The sequence below is a fragment of the Egretta garzetta genome, unplaced genomic scaffold (genome assembly GCF_000687185.1).
Source record: "Egretta garzetta isolate BGI_Z169 unplaced genomic scaffold, ASM68718v1 scaffold297, whole genome shotgun sequence".
NCBI lineage: Eukaryota > Metazoa > Chordata > Aves > Pelecaniformes > Ardeidae > Egretta > Egretta garzetta.
The window spans coordinates 2,436,343-2,454,064 of record NW_009260410.1 but is presented as its reverse complement, the minus strand read 5'-3'; the positions used below and the strand labels follow the sequence as shown (position 1 = coordinate 2,454,064).

The 17,722-nt window shown below is 35.8% G+C and overlaps 1 protein-coding gene across 8 annotated transcripts in view; it reads right to left on the bottom strand.

The window, feature by feature from the left end:
• PGAP1 (post-GPI attachment to proteins inositol deacylase 1) overlaps positions 1 to 16,732 on the bottom strand; it is a 45,110-nt gene extending 28,378 nt beyond the window's left edge. For 3 of the 8 annotated variants that reach the window (XR_004842617.1, XM_035899068.1, XM_035899070.1), the window contains exons 1-14: positions 13,185 to 13,263; positions 12,375 to 12,546; positions 11,257 to 11,417; positions 9,568 to 9,620; positions 9,343 to 9,409; positions 7,816 to 7,921; positions 6,015 to 6,070; positions 5,852 to 5,935; positions 4,033 to 4,082; positions 2,571 to 2,622; positions 2,262 to 2,339; positions 763 to 838; positions 390 to 463; positions 258 to 309 (exon numbers count right to left, since the gene is read on the bottom strand). Coding sequence is in view for 7 of the 8 variants with exons in the window: in XM_035899068.1 (XP_035754961.1) it covers positions 258 to 309; positions 390 to 463; positions 763 to 838; positions 2,262 to 2,339; positions 2,571 to 2,622; positions 4,033 to 4,082; positions 5,852 to 5,935; positions 6,015 to 6,070; positions 7,816 to 7,921; positions 9,343 to 9,409; positions 9,568 to 9,620; positions 11,257 to 11,417; positions 12,375 to 12,501 (1,036 nt within the window). In the remaining variant the exon portion in view is untranslated. Of the gene's footprint in view, positions 1 to 257; positions 310 to 389; positions 464 to 762; positions 839 to 2,261; positions 2,340 to 2,570; positions 2,623 to 4,032; positions 4,083 to 5,851; positions 5,936 to 6,014; positions 6,071 to 7,815; positions 7,922 to 9,342; positions 9,410 to 9,567; positions 9,621 to 11,256; positions 11,418 to 12,374; positions 12,547 to 13,184; positions 13,361 to 16,582 lie in introns of those variants that run through there. The other 5 variants (XM_035899069.1, XM_035899071.1, XM_035899073.1 and 2 more) reach the window with 5 other exon arrangements.
• Between the last annotated feature and the right edge of the window lie 990 nt (positions 16,733 to 17,722).

The window sequence follows — 17,722 nt, the reverse complement described above, 5'->3', positions numbered from 1 at the left end:
TGCTGAAAGTTCAAGTTACCTTTTGCTGTGAAGTAACAAAAACAAACATATGAGGACTAATTCCACATTTTTCTTTGTGCTATCCTTCTTAAAAGAAGTGGAAAGTGAGAGATATTAGCAGAGATGTTTGAGCAGGTAACAACAGTACTGCCTAAACCCCATTGCATGAGAGGACTTCTGTTTCCACCAGCTTCAGTCTTGAGAATTTTCAACAAGCTTTGTTTTATGAATTTATACTTTAGAAGACTTATATTTACCTTTGAGTGACTGGCAGTGGCTCTCTATATAAATTTTGAAAGCTTGATATATCTAGAACATTAAAAAAAAAAACAACTTACATTCTCCAAACAGTGGTTACATTAGCTTAAAAAATTAAGTAGTATTCTTACTTGGTTAAAGTGCTGGAGCTGTACATTGTAAAGTAAGCCAGTTGAGTTTAACAGAATTTTGCTTGAAGAAAGCCCTGTAAAGGATATATTATTTTCACATATTAGATAAAATTAATTTAGAACTCACTACATCTTCAGATATTTTTGTTTTCCAGGAGACTTATGTGCTTCTCTATCTGTTAGTCAACACCCACCCCACTCCCCCCCCATTTCTTATTTATTTGGCTGTTGTTAAGAAAAGCAGTATTAACTTTAGTAAAAACAAACCCCCAAAAACCTCCTGACCATTGGAATTTTTAGGCAAATTTATTATCCAAATACTAGTAATACTTGTTTTCCTTTTTTTTTTCCAAAAGTAATATGCTATACTTACCAAATGAAAAAAGATGTGTTACAGGAAGCTGTACTGTTCTGGAATCCTCTTTGAAGAATTCACAGTCCAAAGTATACTGCAATTCAGGATATTAAATACAGATCTAAACCGAGCACAAGACTATAAATCCTGTGCACTTGCCAAATTCTATTTACAGGCTCAGGCAGAATCCAGGACACAAATACTGAAAAGCCACCTCTCTGCACTCCACTGATAGGGACTGGCAGGTAGTTTGTTACTATACGTGGCAGTACAAATTTGGGTAGCTTAAGCATGATTTCCAGGTTACTCTGGCTCTCACCCATTTGCAACAGCCTTCAGAAAGGCTATTCAAACAGCTGAGAACGACTAGAATTCAGTTCACATCCCTCCTTCTCAGGGGGTGAGGAAGGGAGGTGTTGCAAAGGAGAGTGACTTGTCCAAACTCTAGATACAATTTCTTAAGCAAACAGAACATTTCTCTCATGAAGTTTAATCATGCAAAAATAAAGCAGACTATCCTGCAGGTATGAGTTGTACCATCTCTGAGAAGTATTTAGGTCACTTGAATGTTATTTTCCATCCCATTGTAAATCCAGCATTTGTTTATTTCTTAAAAGCAGTTTCTAAGATTTAACACTGGACTGCAACTTAGCAGGTTACATGTCACAAGTGACCTCTTCTATCTTTGCTTATCCAGAACTGCAAGATATCTGTGTCACAACTACCTGAAGATACACTCATAAACGATCATTCTAATCACTTCAGCTGTGAATAATTTCTTGGATCATGGTTTATTATACCACAGATGCAGAGACTGTATTTGTGTGGCAGAAAGGAATGTCAGATCTACTTAGACTTTAAATTCAAGTTCAATGTTCTGCCATTTTCAGGACTAACTAGAAAGGCCTGCCAGACCCAGCTGGGTAATATGCAGTCTGCTTAGATTCGCTGCAAGTATTCCTCTTACTGGGATCCAGAGAGGGCTTGATGCAAAGATACCCAACTCATCTGTGAGATTCAGAACTATCAAACTTTGCAAAACTCAGTCTACCACATTATTTGTGGTCTCAGAGCTTGCAGAGGTATCTGTACTACGCTCCCCAGAATCCATATGTGGTGTCTTCAATTATCTACAGGATTCTCTGCTACTCTGGATAAGAGAACTGACTGTTCAAAAAGATAAATATTCAGGCATGCAATCAGAGTATTAAGAAAAATAAGGAAGAACATTAGAGCCTCCAACAAGAACTGTAAAAACTGGTTTGAGAACTGTTGCTTTGTATGTTTCAAGTACTACTCATGCCTTGTGTTTGGTACTTTATCAAATGAAAATGTTTCTGAGCTTACAGAAGATAACGAAGTTACCTTCAAACCACACTGGAAGGTAGGACTATGGTTTCTCAAAGTAACTTCCTTTTCCTTCCATCATAGCATCTGAAAACTATGAAAACATTAAGCAAGCAATTTCTGCATTTCTTTTTTTTTTTTTTTTTTTTTTTTTTTTTTTTTTTTTTTACCTTATTGCCAACGGTGGGTGGTACCTGAATGACAATATGGGACAAAGAAGTATAGTCCTGAAGTTTCAGTATTACAACCTTGAGAAAAAAAGAAAAAGAGCAAACAGGAAAAAAAAAAAGGAAAGCTATTACTGAACACATCCCTTAGCTTGCCCCTTGCTGGTTCCCAGATGTCCACACCTCTTGTACCCCTTCCTCTAGACTACAACTGCGTGTTGCAATTCTGTAAACAGAACAGATCTTTCTTCCATGACATGCAACTACCCCAGGAAGCACCTCTCCCCCCTGCAAGTTATGTACAATACTTACCTTGGTGGTTGGAAGTAACTCAGCATTCCAGGATAAATCAGTAGCTTCCAGGCTGTAAAAAGTCATGCACATTAAAGGATAAGCATATTTATTATGCATGCCCTACATTATCACAGTGGATTAACACACCAGCTTTTCTCTCTCTCTGGATTCACATGATTTTAAATTGAGAACAAGTTTGAGTCTACTGCAGTTAGCTACCATAGTAATTTATCAAACTATAATAATTTCAGACACTACAAATCTTGTTTTTGCAAATACAAGTTAAGCAAAGCTCTAACTTTGTCATACACAAAACATTCAGCAGTTATTAGCCATGCAACTTCAGACACATAATGAAAACTCTTAAAGAGCTAAAACAGCACTGGCATTGAATTAACACACAGGTTTATTAACATCTTTTAAACATCAAAAGTACCAATTTTTCCTATGGGAACCTATGGGAACCAAAACATACAATATAAAACAATTTTGTTAGCTGCTGCAGAGCTTGCAGCAGTTCTAAAATGGTGTGTACTTATATTAACACACTGAACTGCAACACATTCAGTCAGTCAGTCAAAATTGAAACTTTTAGAATACTGGGATACTTCCATGTCTCAAAATAGTGTTACACGACCTCAGGACACAGTCCACAGCAAAAATGTTATTATTAGATGAGGCTTTAGGTAGCAGCCCTGAACTAGCCTAACCTACACTTGGTGCTGACCAAAGGTTGTACAAAGGAGTAACAGCCGACTTCTCCTTGGATCAGGAAAAAGTAATTATGACATCTGGCCATACGCTGGAGGCAAGGCTCTGTGGCTATACCCCTCAGCACAGATCCCAGAACAGATAAATACTATGCTAGCTCAATTCCACTTAGAAGCTTTCCCTAATCTGAAGGGTAGATTGAATTTACTTTGAGCTTACTCTGCAAAAGTAAGCTAAACCAGTGTTTTAAATCCATTTTGTAACAGTTGTAATGACCCAATTCAAATAATCACTAAATCACCCACATTTCTAAATATTTTTCATATGATAATAGCAATTTGGGAATAAGAAAAAAAATAAGAGATGCTTCAACCCATTCTTCTGAAGGCTTTGAGTGACAATTTGATGTCTTCTGCCATAGGATTCTAAAGAGATGCTACAAAACACACAATTAAGGAATCCAGCACGGCATGTAGTGTCCACAAAGAGCAACCGGAGCAACTTTTCACTGCAATGAAGGTCAAAAATAGAGCTTAAAGAAGAAAAAGTTCACTTATTTCATTCTGCATTCGTGCAGTAATTTTGAGAAAGCCTATTATTTCCTGTTTTCTTGGTGATACAGAAAGCATGAATTATTCACAGTGAGAATTTTACTTTTCTTCCCAATATCTTCCTTCCTAAGGAGGAGGAGGATATTTTATATGCTTTAAATTCAAATGTAGTCTCACAAGATCCATTTGAATAGAGAACAGAAACTGTTTATACTCACCACATGGATGAACTGCTGTTGATGCAGCCATAAATCCAGCTACTTGTGTCCTGTAAAGTCAATATCATAAAATAGTACATTACCTATGTGTGAATGTATTTATAAATGTATTAAAAATAGCAATTCTTTACTCCAAACAATGCTCGAGTTAATGCTGATAACCTTCTCCAAAATTTCTATATGCTGTTTCAGTACACCAAATGTCAGCAACTGTTTTGAAAATCCTCTGATAGCAGAACCTTGGTGCAGTTAAGTTACTAAAAAGAACAAACTTCCATCTTCATCTCACTCCTTTTTTATTGTGTCTGACAGCAGCTATCACCAGTGACTAAACTCTCACAAGGATGTCAAATGCCAAAGTGTAAAAGCAAAAATTATGATAAAAGCAGTCTGTCTCAGATCTCCTCAATTATTTATAATGAAAGATATTCACCAACTTTTTTTTTCTTCACTCCACAATGAAGTCAGACTTCTGTGTTAACAGCAAGTGATATTGTCTATTAGAAGTCTGATACCATAATCTTGGAATTACAATTACAAGGATGGAAAGATGAAGCATAAGAGTGAAAAGTGGGGGTTTCTAGGAGCCATTTTAAATAACTTCCATTTGCCACCTTTTCTAGTTATGAATCGATAAAATTTCTAAAAACAAATACAAGGTTAAGCAAACAAACTTTTATCATTTCTCGTCAAAAAAAATCTGCCTTACATATCATGTAAAATTCAATTTTATTAATTTAATCTTTTCTAACTAAAATAAATGTCTCAAGGTACTATCCTAACTAGTCTAGAATGCTTGAGATTTTTAATATTCTACTGCTGCCCCCTCGAGAATTTAAGCGTTCTGAAGCGATAACACCACGATGCAAGTATCTCAGACATCGTTCTGTACCTCCTCCTCTTCAAGCAGTACTAGTCCTGTCTTTAAGATATTATAACAAATGCTAGTTACCCTATTAAAACACAACTAAGATCACAACAAATGCGTAAATATTGAAGGTGCTACTGGGAAGGACATTAAAAAAAGCACTGGGAATACAGACTTTTTTATTTTATTTTATTTTTTTTTTACAATGGTGGTATGAGCCTCTTCCTTGGTAAGGGGAGGAGTGGCAACAGGGACAGGCAGGATGGAACAGGAAAGCATCTCAATTTTCTTGCTGCTAATCTAAAACACTCACATAATTCTAAAAAGTGTATTTTTCCATCTCCAGTTTGCCAAGAGATTGCATTCATTCCTTCAAAACATATTTTTAAAAAAATTTCAAAAACATTTTGGCTGAATTTATGTGTCTAAAGCTAAAAATATAAGAAATGCACATTATCGCCTCTCCTCTCAATAGAGGTGACAATTGAAAGGGTGCTGTTTTCTCATCTGACTTCCATTCGCTTCCACTGTTTAGTGGAAGATCTCTGTAGTCTTTCAGGCTCATTTAAATTTTATTATGGGAAAGCAAACCTGTAAACACCTTTCCCAAAGCAGAAGTATGGCTGAATCCTGGCAGCACTAAAAAATAACTTCTTCATTCAAAACCATCAATACAGAACTGCACTAAATTAAAGGATAATTGGGCTACCCATAAGAGTCAAAAATAAAACATTTGAGGTTCGAGTGACATTGACGATTTCAGATCTTGAACACTAAGTGTGACATGCTAAAACAGGAAGTACATCTAACACAATGTATTAGGCTGTAAACATAAATGGATGTCAGTAATTTCAATAACTGTTCATTAAACTGCCTTAAAACTGCAGCAAATCTAAATTAAAGATACAGCTTTATAAACAAACTGCAGACATTAAAGAAGTATTTTCTCACCAACATACTGTTCTCACAGTAAAAATGACTGTATGATTTTCTGTGGCTTGCAAGAGGAAATGTGAAATATTTTCCATCAGAATCCTTAAAAGAAAAAAAAATGCTCATTAGTAAAAAAAAACAAAACAAAACAAAAACACAATGAGGAAAAAAAATTACTTACATTGTAAACTGAGTAAGTCCATTTTGAGGCTTTGACTGTAATCCATATGAAAGCTCCTAAAAATAAGTATGTATTTATATGCCATGCTGCAGGAACTATTATCTGTGCCTCCAAAATATTATATTTATCAACAAGTACTTATCTTTTATCTGTTAATGGCCATAAACTTTATAACCTTTAATCAACACTCAGGATTGCTACTGCTTAGAATTACATGCAACAGTTATCATCAGTTACACAAGAAACAAAACCCTAGGATCCAATTCCTACATATTAATTGTAAAATTAGACCCCTATGGATCTTGAAACAAAGCTCTCAAGGCAACAAAACAAGTAAGAAACTGAATAATACTAATGTAATTACAGGGTGACTGATTAAAGCTGAGGCAGCATTAGAAACAGCCCCAATCTTTGTTCCTGTCAGCCTTTAAGAAAACACAAAAACTTGTATAGAAGCAAGTCAACGATGAAGTGAACAACACGTACAATAAAACAGTAGCAGTTTAAAGATATATCTGGAGAAAAAGAGTAGGACAGAATAATGAAGAGATCAAAAATACAAACAATGCAAACTGCCATGCAAGAAGGTTAATATCTTTCTTCTGTGTTACTACCTAAATTTCTGTTATGAACTTGTTATTTTAAGCGTCAAGAGGTCACCACAAATAAGATGCAATCAGGAAATCCTATTTAAACATATTCCTCCTTATTGCTAAAAACTGTCCTAAAAAAAGGTAAACAAACAAATCAGTTCCACAACCAATTTGGGCACCTGTTCCAGTGTTTGCTCAGCCTCCTCGTGAAGTAGTTTTTCCTCGTACCTAACTGGAATTTCTTTTGCTGTAAATGGACTCTACTGGCTATTGTGTTATCACTGTGCACCTCTAAGAAAAATCTAGCTTCACCTCTCTCCAATTTTTCATTAGACAGTTGAAGACAGCAACAGGATCACCCTTAGCATTCTCTTTAGGGTGAAAAATGCCAGTTCACTCAGCCTCTCTCCCCCATATCCTATGCCCCAGGAGTTAATCATTCTGGTGGTCCTCTGCTCCATACTCATTTCAGTATATGTCAATGCCTAAATGCCTCATTATACCAGGGTGGCCAAAACCAGACACCAAAGTTGAAGCTACCTTAGTACTTCTGCAATAGCTTACATTAAGAAAATACCTAAAATAAAATGGTTTTCATAAAATGGTTCAGCCCACTTCAGCAAAACAAGGAATACAGCTGTGCCCTGGAAAAGTTCTGTTTAGTTCCCAGGACTCCATGCAGTCAAAATTTCTCACCTTTAACTATGCATTCTTAGCAGTTACAAGGAAACCATTAGTGTGCAGTCCATTTTACCCTGCCATGTCATGAAAAAAAGGAAGTCACTGATGAAGCAGATCTGAATATTCAGGATTTGCATGAACAGCAAAAAAATTAATGCAATGGCTCTACAACACCCATACTCTCTCTCTTGCAAGTACGGGATGTAAGCATAGATTAGACTGTACTTTTGACATGCAGCTATTTCCAATTTCTGAGATTGTCTACTGGACAACCTGGTGTAAATATGACTCCCGCTCATCCCCCAGAATCTAAGCCATATAAAAGTGACAGATGTTTGCTCCTACCCCTTTTCATCTATTTACTGCTGAAACCACACAAAAGATAATAGTTTAGGTCTATAACACATGTATCATTTTAGCAATGTCTGAAGAAGGACAAAATGTATTCCAGAAGTTTGACAGAGAGAAGATTAACTATTAACAAAGGAGTATCACTGAATCCTGTTCAAAAGAAAATTGCTGCACACCTGTGAGTTCCGTGAAAACTTCAGGATTTTCCTCAAATATCTTTGCAGGGTGTCTTACAAAGTGGTGATTCAGTACAGACATTCTCTTCTTTGGATCCTCAGTTATCTAAAAAAAGAGCATATTGTCAGATTTTATTTTACCAATTTGTGTGATTTACAATCATCATATGATCATAGCTAACAATACAGTTTTGGGGATGGGAGGCAGGAGAGATTGTTGGAAGACATGGTACACTTTCTATTCTAAATTCAATTATCTGAACAAAGTGGCATCAGTAGTCAATCACTGTAATACAAAAAGTCTACATATGTTATAAAGCATAGCTAAAACTTTTAGAAGCTTAGTTGCTTAACACAAGGAAACCATTCTATTAAACTGTCTCTACAGACACACATGCATTCTTCCTGAAATAGCACACTTATGCCAGAGTTTAGGAAAAATTCTCACATTTATATTTGCTAGTCTGAGTTCACAAGTCCAGCCTACTACATCTCGTCTTAATATTTCAAGCATCTAAACAGCTGTAGAGCTACATTGGGATTCACTTTTGTTTGCAGTTGGGTTCCCCCCTCCCAAAAAAATCAAATTTCCAGGAATAATTTTTGTCTATTCAGCTCTTCAAAATTGTGGCCATTACAAGCAATTTTTGAAGAGTTTTAACCTCCAGCACACTGCCAGTCAACTCCAGAACAACCGTATCCCCCCCCCTTTTTGTCTCTCTAAATCACATGTTAAAGTGAGTACACCTAAGAAACTAGAGAAGTCTGCCCCAAACAGCCTCAAGAAGAACACCTGGAAGCCTTCCTCTTCTATGTCTGGGGCTCTGCTCTTACAGATTTTCAACCTCTTGGACCTTAATTCCAATTCACGTTTATTGCTGCATAACATTTCAGAAAGAGAACAGAGTACAATGGGAGATTTCCCCAACAGTTTTCAAAAACTAAGATGCAGGATATTTATTTAGAAAAGCAATAAATAATGGTAGCTGAAGGTAAACAAATAGACTAATAGTTTACTTGCATCTATTTTTATAATTGCTATTTGCAAAAGAACACCACAAATATGTGCTGGCCACTATGATGACAACACATAGGGAAGTTCCAGAAGTATTATGTCTGCATTAAACTATCACAGTTTTTCACCCTTCAGAGAAACACACATTGAGAGGTCACACTCGAAGTTACACAGCTAGCAAAATTGGTTTATCTTGGTGCAAGGTCAATTAACCTGTTGCATTATGGAACAAAAGTTCAGTCCACACACCAGCTACAAAGCATCAAGCAGTCAATAATAAAAACTGAGTTAACACCTAATTATTTCTGACACATTGATCAAACAACACAAAGTCACAGGGTTTTTCAGTGACTGGTACAAAACAGCAACAATTTTTTCAGCATGACTAAGAATAATCCAAAAGGAGTTTTCCGTATAATAGGGTGATATTTGTCCCGATTAAGCAGGAATTAATTCTGGAATAGAAGAAGAAAGTGTGATGGGGAAACGTACAGGAGATCACATATACAAACCTGCCTTGTATTTTCATCTATGAGATCAAAAAAAGCTCTAATGGTAGCCAGGATCAATTCTTTGCACCTGTAAGACAAAGAAAGTAAAATTAAATCTAGAAAGGAAATCTCATGGGGAATAAAAGCGGTCAAAAGTGACATCAAAATAATATGCTGCAGTTAAATTATTGTATAATGTGATAACAGGGTGATGTCAGTCAATTAACCTTTGTTCCATTAGCTTACCACACTATGGAGAGATGGTCTGTGGAGGCCCAAGCTCTAGGCACAGCTGAGCTCTGTTTGGGGAAGGAAAAAAGTTAAAATTTTGTTATTATTCAACATTTTAAAGTTCTAAGCAAGACTTTCCCCTCCTTATTTAAACATATTTGCACAATTATTAAGAAGAAAAGTGTTTATCTTAAGAGCTTCGGGGACTTGGGTGCAACAGAATGGCTTCTTCAGTCAAAAATCTTACAAGTGCTGAAGCACTTGTAAAACAAGACTCGTAAAACAAGACTCGTAAAACAAAATGACCAAGTTATCCATGTTAGATAGCAGAGACTAATGGTGAAAGGGCAAATAATGGTATGGAGGAAACTTACAAAAAATTTCTTCAAAGACTGCTTCTATGACTAATCTTAGTCATTAGCAATTTATAAATTAATTACTTAATAAGTGATCCTGGCATACAAGAATAGAAGCATGCCAATGAAAGCTGCTGCTGAAAAAGCCAGGGCATCCTCAACAGAAAGGAGTGTCAGAACACCATGCAGAAAGAACTGGCCAGTCTGAAGCTATTCATTTGTATAAGTGTATTGCATTTTAGGGAGTAATAATATCAAAAATGTCTACCATAAATGGAGCTCATCGCATAGTTGCACAACTTGATTCAAGTAAGCTATGGAACTATTAATACATTACAGCCGGGAAGAAAAAAACCTAAATCAAACAACAAAACAACCCTCAAAACAAAACAAAACCCCCAAAATCAAAAAAAAAATCAAAAAAGCATGAGAAAGAACTGATACCACTAGACATGAGATCTCATGCAAAATTCTGGTCACCAACACTCAAGAGTAATGAAAGTAGAGCAGATGCAGGGAATGGTTACTAGGACAAAGGGAATGCAGAGTTAATCTTCTTAGCCTAGCAGAATCCGAACTGAGACTATTTATAGACAGCTTTCTGTACAATGGACAGGGAGTAAACACCAAGGCAATGACATCTATTTCAGATAACATTTCAAGTCAGTGTCAGAACAAATGCATTTAAAAGCTGACTTGTACAGTAAATGGAAGTTGGAAATTACAAGTTTTCTTCCTACTGAGGAGTATTTTCCAGCTTCTTCCACACTGGGGACAGGCTGATGGTGGGGGGATGGAATGACAAGCCTAACTGTGTCTGTGATGTTGCTTGATTAATTTTGGAAGGAGATAGATGCCTGCAAAAGCAGAAGACTGGACTTGATGATCCAGTAAATCCTTTCTATTCATAAGTTCTTTGAAAAACAAAGATACAAAGAGAAGGCTCAAAGCCAAAGCCATCTTTTTATAATTAAACCAGCAGTCTACTCCTATACTGCACATGTCAGTCTCCACATACACACCTCTTGTAAAAGTGCAGGAAAATAAAACCTGTGTTCTGAAACTAATAAGGTGCAAGAAGGTGGTGAGAAGAAACAGTAACAACTGGTAGATGATTCAAATCTACCCCAACACATCTTCTTCCAGCAGACACTCATTTATACTACATCAACTATTTGTGGTTTTATAACCGTACACTATCTACTTTGTGTTTTCACATGTAGTATTTTCTTATTTAGGTATACTATGCTGCATATATAGACTCTAATTAGACACTGATACATGCATTACATAAATAGCTATCTAACATAGCTCCATGCAAAACCAAAAAAATAGTTTGCTTTTTTACCACAACAGATAAGGCACTGTCATGCTGACTCAATCTTGGTAGAAAAGCCAGTCCTGAACGAACTTGGTAATCTCTGAATCCTCCCGCCACAGAAAGGGTAGTTAAATTTCTTAAGTCTTGGGCCTTTAGAATCCAATGATTGTTTACAGCTGTATAAAAATCTATAAAATATATTAAAGTCAAACACAATTTCCCCATAAGTCTATTTGATATATAAAAAAGCTATAGAAACACTTAACTAAAAGTTTCTGTAAGCCCCCCTAGAGGCATTCAAGGTCCAATTATCACTTTTGATTCATATAAGGAAGGAAAATTGTTGTTTTAACCCCAAGGAGGTAGCAGTCAGGAAAGACAGATACACTTATATTTTCTGCATCAGCTGAGCACATATATCATTTAAGTAGCAAATCACAGATTTATTTTAAGGACAGCCACAGCCCAGAAACAGTCAGCAAGGAAGAAGTATTGCATTGCAATCAATTGTAACAGGGAGAATTAATACAAGCACAATAAATCAAACTCAGCAGCTAAAGATAATCCATTCCTCTTGGGTGCCACAGAGAATAATGACATAAATGTCTATTCCCTTTCCTTCACCAATTCCCTCAATATCTACATGCAGCAGCACAATTATCACTGAGCACATATTTCACCAGTATAGTTTAGTCAAAATCTAGCTTTTCAAGAAGTGTATAGTACATGCATAATGATTATACTTCATTTTTTATTCCACATTTATTTAGGTGAGCAGAAAATACAATCTTTTATGTAAATATACATAAAATATATAATTATATCTGTATTCAATATTCTCACCCTCCCAACCTTTGGGCATGACAAACATTAAATTTAGCAACTCTATTTAGGCAATTCATTTGATAAAGAAAGCCACTAGAGAGGTCAACTCACTAAAATTACAAATTATTGAGAGTTCCAGGCCCTGCACAGAAGCTGAAGCCCACATAATCCATTTTATATGACACTTTTACTTTCTCTCAGTATCGAAGTGCTCTCATACAACCAGCACATTTTGCTGTTGATTTGCAAGAATCTCACCTATCAATGCTTGAGAGGATCAATAAAGAAATACAATGTATTGGATAGCTTGCTATACTTACCGGTAAGATATTTGTCTAAAGGCATTACAGGTGCAACATGAGGTGTGGCTTGCGTAATGAGGATGTTTATAAGTTCAGGCTTAAAATTCTTCAGAGTAAGCAATGCTCTTGCAACAAGACCACCCATAGAATGACCTACTATCGCAACACTGGTCGGTGCAAATTCTCGATCCTTAAGCAGAGAGCAGTTAGACACATCAAAAATAGATTTGACATTGAACTATGGTTATCAGTTGTAAGTTAATTTGGGGGTAAAAAAAACCTTATGTCCTCTCAAGGATAATATTAACTAGTATCAATTTGCTAAGTTTACAAAATTAATATAAATTTACTTGCTGTCTCAAAAAAATGTGCTTAACATGATGTTTGCAGCTTGAAAGGAAATATTATATAGCCTGTGCAAACATAAGAAACTTCAGCATATTTTAATTTTTGATGCTCTTAGGGACATAGGCTATCGAAGAACTTCCCTAGAGAAAACTGGATATAAGGTGATGCTATATTAATACTTTAATAAGCTAGGGAAAGTTTACATCTCTACTACAAAAAAAAGAAGCATACATCATGCATGGAAGTATTTATTAGAAACACAATACAGAACCTAACACCAAGGCTCTGGGATCATCACAAGCATTAAAAACCTATTAAAGAGCAGCACTTCTCCATTGCACTATTATCACACTCAATTATCTACACACATTATAAAGTCTCCCTCCCTTATTCATCATTCATCAGTTTTCCAGCAAAAAAGACAGCCCAGAATTCCATTCCAAAATGTAAGTACATTATTCAGCACATGTCACTACTTACCCTGTACAACTTAAGAATTACTTTTACGCATTCATGCACAAACTTGGTCTGTCGTTGCAGACTACCACCGTACAATGCAACCAACTCCTCATTAAAGTTGACACTGAAGAAATTAAAATGATACTTGAAGTCAACATCTTCTGCTTTTCTAAGTGCAATGGAGCCAAGAGAGCGTACTAGGAAAAGAAACCACATCAGTTAGAACAGTCTAGTAGTCACATAAATATATAATCTCTTAAGAAACAAATGTTATTTTAAATCCGTTGTTCATCTCAAGTCATTTCTGGAAGTAAAAAAAAAAAAAAAAAGGATGAAAAAGACATCCAAAAGCAAATAATCTCTTTTCTAATACACAATCACAATTGTTTTACAAAAACAGATTTGAAGATATAAATAATCTGAGCAAAATTATCAGCCAGTCACTATGAGAAGCAAATTGCAAAATGAGAAAAAAAAATAACTGCTTCCTATTTTTATAAGAATCCCTCTTGATTAAAAAAAAATTGTAAATATAATAAGAGCTTACAGAAGAACGTAGAAAAGAACAAACCTGCTTAGATGAAAATAAAGTTTGGAATGAGTTAGCAAGAACTGCATACTATGCTTACGGCAGGTAACCATGCGACTTAGCTTACCACTGGCTACAGAAGTATTTTATGACCAAAAAAAAAAAATTTATACAAGATCATGGAATTTGTTCCTCCACCTGAGGGCTGCTTTTCTCATCTCATTTGCATCTTGTTACCACCACGAGGACAAGGCAGCAAAACAAGAATTCTTGACTTCAACTCTAGAGGAATTGCTACTGCTAGGCTTTCCTGAAATTCCTTTGAAGATCATCAGCTCTAGGACAACATTCCCAAATACCACCAAGACATGTACAGGGGATTGGAAAATCAATCCCTAAAGGACACCTTTCCACCTAAAACCTTGAGGGAGAAAATGTTCTGTTTACAATGTCTTGCTTCTGACCTGTCTTCTCTGTCTAACCCCAGCTGCTATTTAATGCAGCCTTCTGAGTGCAGAATTGTCCCTGAGTTTCCATGGAGATATGGCAGGATGGGAACAGTAATGGCTGCAAGTAAAAAAGCATGGTAGTTTTTAAAGAGAAAGTCCCAAAAGCAAGTATATAAAGTAACTGATTGCCAGAAAGGTCTGCCCAAATCCAGCACACAGAAAATTCTTCTAGAGTGCAACAGTTTCAGAGATCTGCAGCCTGCAGAATCCTCCTTCTTGGAGGCTATAGAAATTAACTTATCAAACAAATTTCAGCAATGCTCATGAAATGGGAAAATAATATTTATTAAATATTTTATATGTTTAAACAGATATTATCACCATGATGAAAATGATAAATCTAATTTGTAGTCAGTCATTTCACCAATTCTATCTAAAGCTAATAAGCAATAAGAACATCTTCAAAATGGTTTGAAAAGACCTAAAAGATCAAATATCTTATCACATTTAAAAGATCAAATATCTTATCACATTTAAAAGATCAAATATCTTATCACAACTTTCTATCTTGGAGGTCATGGTAAAAGGAACAAGAATATTGCCAAAGATCACAAGGCAAGCATGTGACAGGTTCCTAATTAGAACTCAGGATCTCAATTCTCCCAGTCCCAGGTTCGTACCCGATAATTAAACCAGACCACCATCTTTTCCTCAACGTCTCAATTTTGTAAATTTTAAAGGTTCAAAGATGATGAATTAACATGTTTCCAAAGTGCATGTAACACATCAAAATAACAAGCCCAGAAAAGGCAGCAGCAACAGCACTTACATTCATATTTGCTGAGCAATGAAGACATTTTAAACAAGTATGAAAATAACAATAGCAACACCTTCTCTCCTCATCTAGGTATCAGAATTAACGTGTGTTACCCCACAATAAATTCTGAACAAAATATGAATTTTCATAAATTTCATAATAAACCAAAAACTATTCTGAGCCACTAAGGCAGAACAATTTTAACAAAGATGTTGAAAAATGCACATACAACTTATTGCCAGTCTCCCTAAATCAATTTCTCAAAACAAAGAATAAATGTTTAAATATTTACTGATCTTAAGTAGCATATTATATCCACAGCACTTAGTACTTCTACTCACCTAGTTTAAGTTTTTCTTAGAATCATAGAATGTTTTGGGTTGGAAGGGACCCCTAGAGGTCATCTAGTCCAACCCCCCTGCAGTGAGCAGGGACACCGCTAACTAGATCAGGTTGCTCAGAGCCCCTTTTGATTCCTAACATACCCTGAAAGTACTATTTTATTTCCTGCGTAGTGATGTACTGCTGTGTTTTTAGAGACAGCATTAATTCACAGATTTGCAATACTTTATATGCAACTACAAAAGTCCATATGGTATCCCTCATAATCATCATGTTCGGAATCTTCTTTGGATACTATTGTGCCTGCAAGTCTGTATGGGTTTTCTGAAAGTATCTGTCAGCAAAATATTTTACTTTTTTATAAGCTAAGCAGGTAATGTTGTTCTCTGAAATCAGTTAATTTAATCATCAAGTTCAGTGCAAATATAAGGAAGAATTATCACAGTAAGACATCAGGGTTTAGACAGTGGTGGTTTTCCCCATACATACACATCAATTTTGCTAACATCATAAGAGTGTTACTAACTGTTTCAGACCACGTTTTAGAGAACAAAAATAACAGCCTGACAAACTCAGCCTGGAAGGAATATCGGATACTTGAATAAACAGTTAAAGACAATACTTCATGTTCATCAAACTACTAACTTTGGTATTTACAATGAAAAAGAAAAATGCTTTAAAACTATTACTACTTTTCATTTGGAGCCTAGAAGCCTAAGAGGGAATAACCTGGAAAACAAAAGACGGCTATGTGTAAAGCAGGAATGCCAAAGAAAACACACCACTACATAGAGAGGTGGGAAATAACGAAGCTACAGGGCAAGCCACAAGATGATGCTTATTTCTATAGCATATAATTACTTCACATCACAGATGGTAGCTTGTTCAGTTTCTTCTAATCAAATTCAGGTCTTGTTTTATTTCGCATGACAGCACTAAACGTTGTTCAAATCAAAACCAACTAGATGTTTGTGACCAAAAACACAGCAAGGGTGCGGTGCTGCCATAGTATGGCACAAACTGTACTATTTCCAGCTTTCAAAAGTTAAAGTCTTACTCCAGAAAAATATCATAGCTCAACTGTCCAACTGATTTCAAATAAAAATGAAGTCTTTTGACTGCTTGAAATTAATCATGGACTAACAAGGATATCTACACTGTAATATGATCAACCATTATCACTTTTGTTCGTATTATTTCAAACAGAAAACTTCTTGCCATTAAGTAATGCATAAATATGAGAGCTCTTTGTAACATACCTATAACTTAGCTAAACGCTTACCTTGTTTGTAACTGCCAGCATTCCCAGGAAGAAAGAGAACTGGAATTCCTGTTAATAGGAGATTTTTGTTTTCTTCGGCATAGTTTCCTTCCCCATAGAGATAGAGCTCATACGCTGGGTATCGTCTGGCTGTTTTCTTGGGTAATTTTATTTTCTGTTGCAAAAGTTAAAAAGAAATCAATTACCTTGTTTATATTGTTGCAAACAGGAAAATACAGTGGCTATCCAGTAATTTACATTATCTGGCTTGTTTTATGTATTGTTTTAAATTACAGCCTAAAGAATACAGAATGAAAAACTGCGGTTTGCTTTAAAAATATAATTAAAAATGAAGTATCATGTATTTTGTTTAAGTAGGCATTACTGTGCATGAGTAACTGCAGTCACTCCAAACAGCTATTAACTTTAACTGGCTTGGAAACAAGCTACAAATGAATGCAATTATGTATCTTTTAAAGTTGCACATTCATAAAGTAAACCTAGCCTTATATTACCAGGGGGCGGGTAGCATGTCAAAACCCAACCACTTCTTCCAGGACATGAGAATTTGAGAGCAGAAACTGGGGCACATGAGTGATCCTAATGATTCCTACTGCACCTGAACAGTTCCGGAATTCTTTCCAATACCACGCAACTCAGAACAAGGATGTGCTACTGCACCTGATACCATAGCTAAATCCTGAGAACAGGGTTCTGTAGGTGACTGTCAGATGGCAACAGGGTAAATTACAGATGCAGTGTGAATTCTTTTAGGTGATTTTTACAGAGATGTAACCTGCAATGGGAATTTAAACAACAGTAGTAACCACCTCCATATGGCTCATCAGAAAAAATAAACCCATGATACTCTGGGAGCTTCTTGTTGTTGTTGCTTTCAGTTATATGGCCTAGTGACAACCAACCTGGTTTTGTAACAACTTGGGATCCAATTTACAGTCAATTGTCATCCTAAAAAAGGCCATGTTTCTTGTATTAAAACAAAGAAGCAAACAACTAACCACCTAACCTATTGCATAACTTATTCACAGGACTACAAATTCACAAAGAGAAAAGAACAAAATATCTTTGAACCTGAGGGCTAGGTGATTTAACTCTTAGACCAGTAAGTTATGACTCTTAGAGGCACATGACACCACTTGA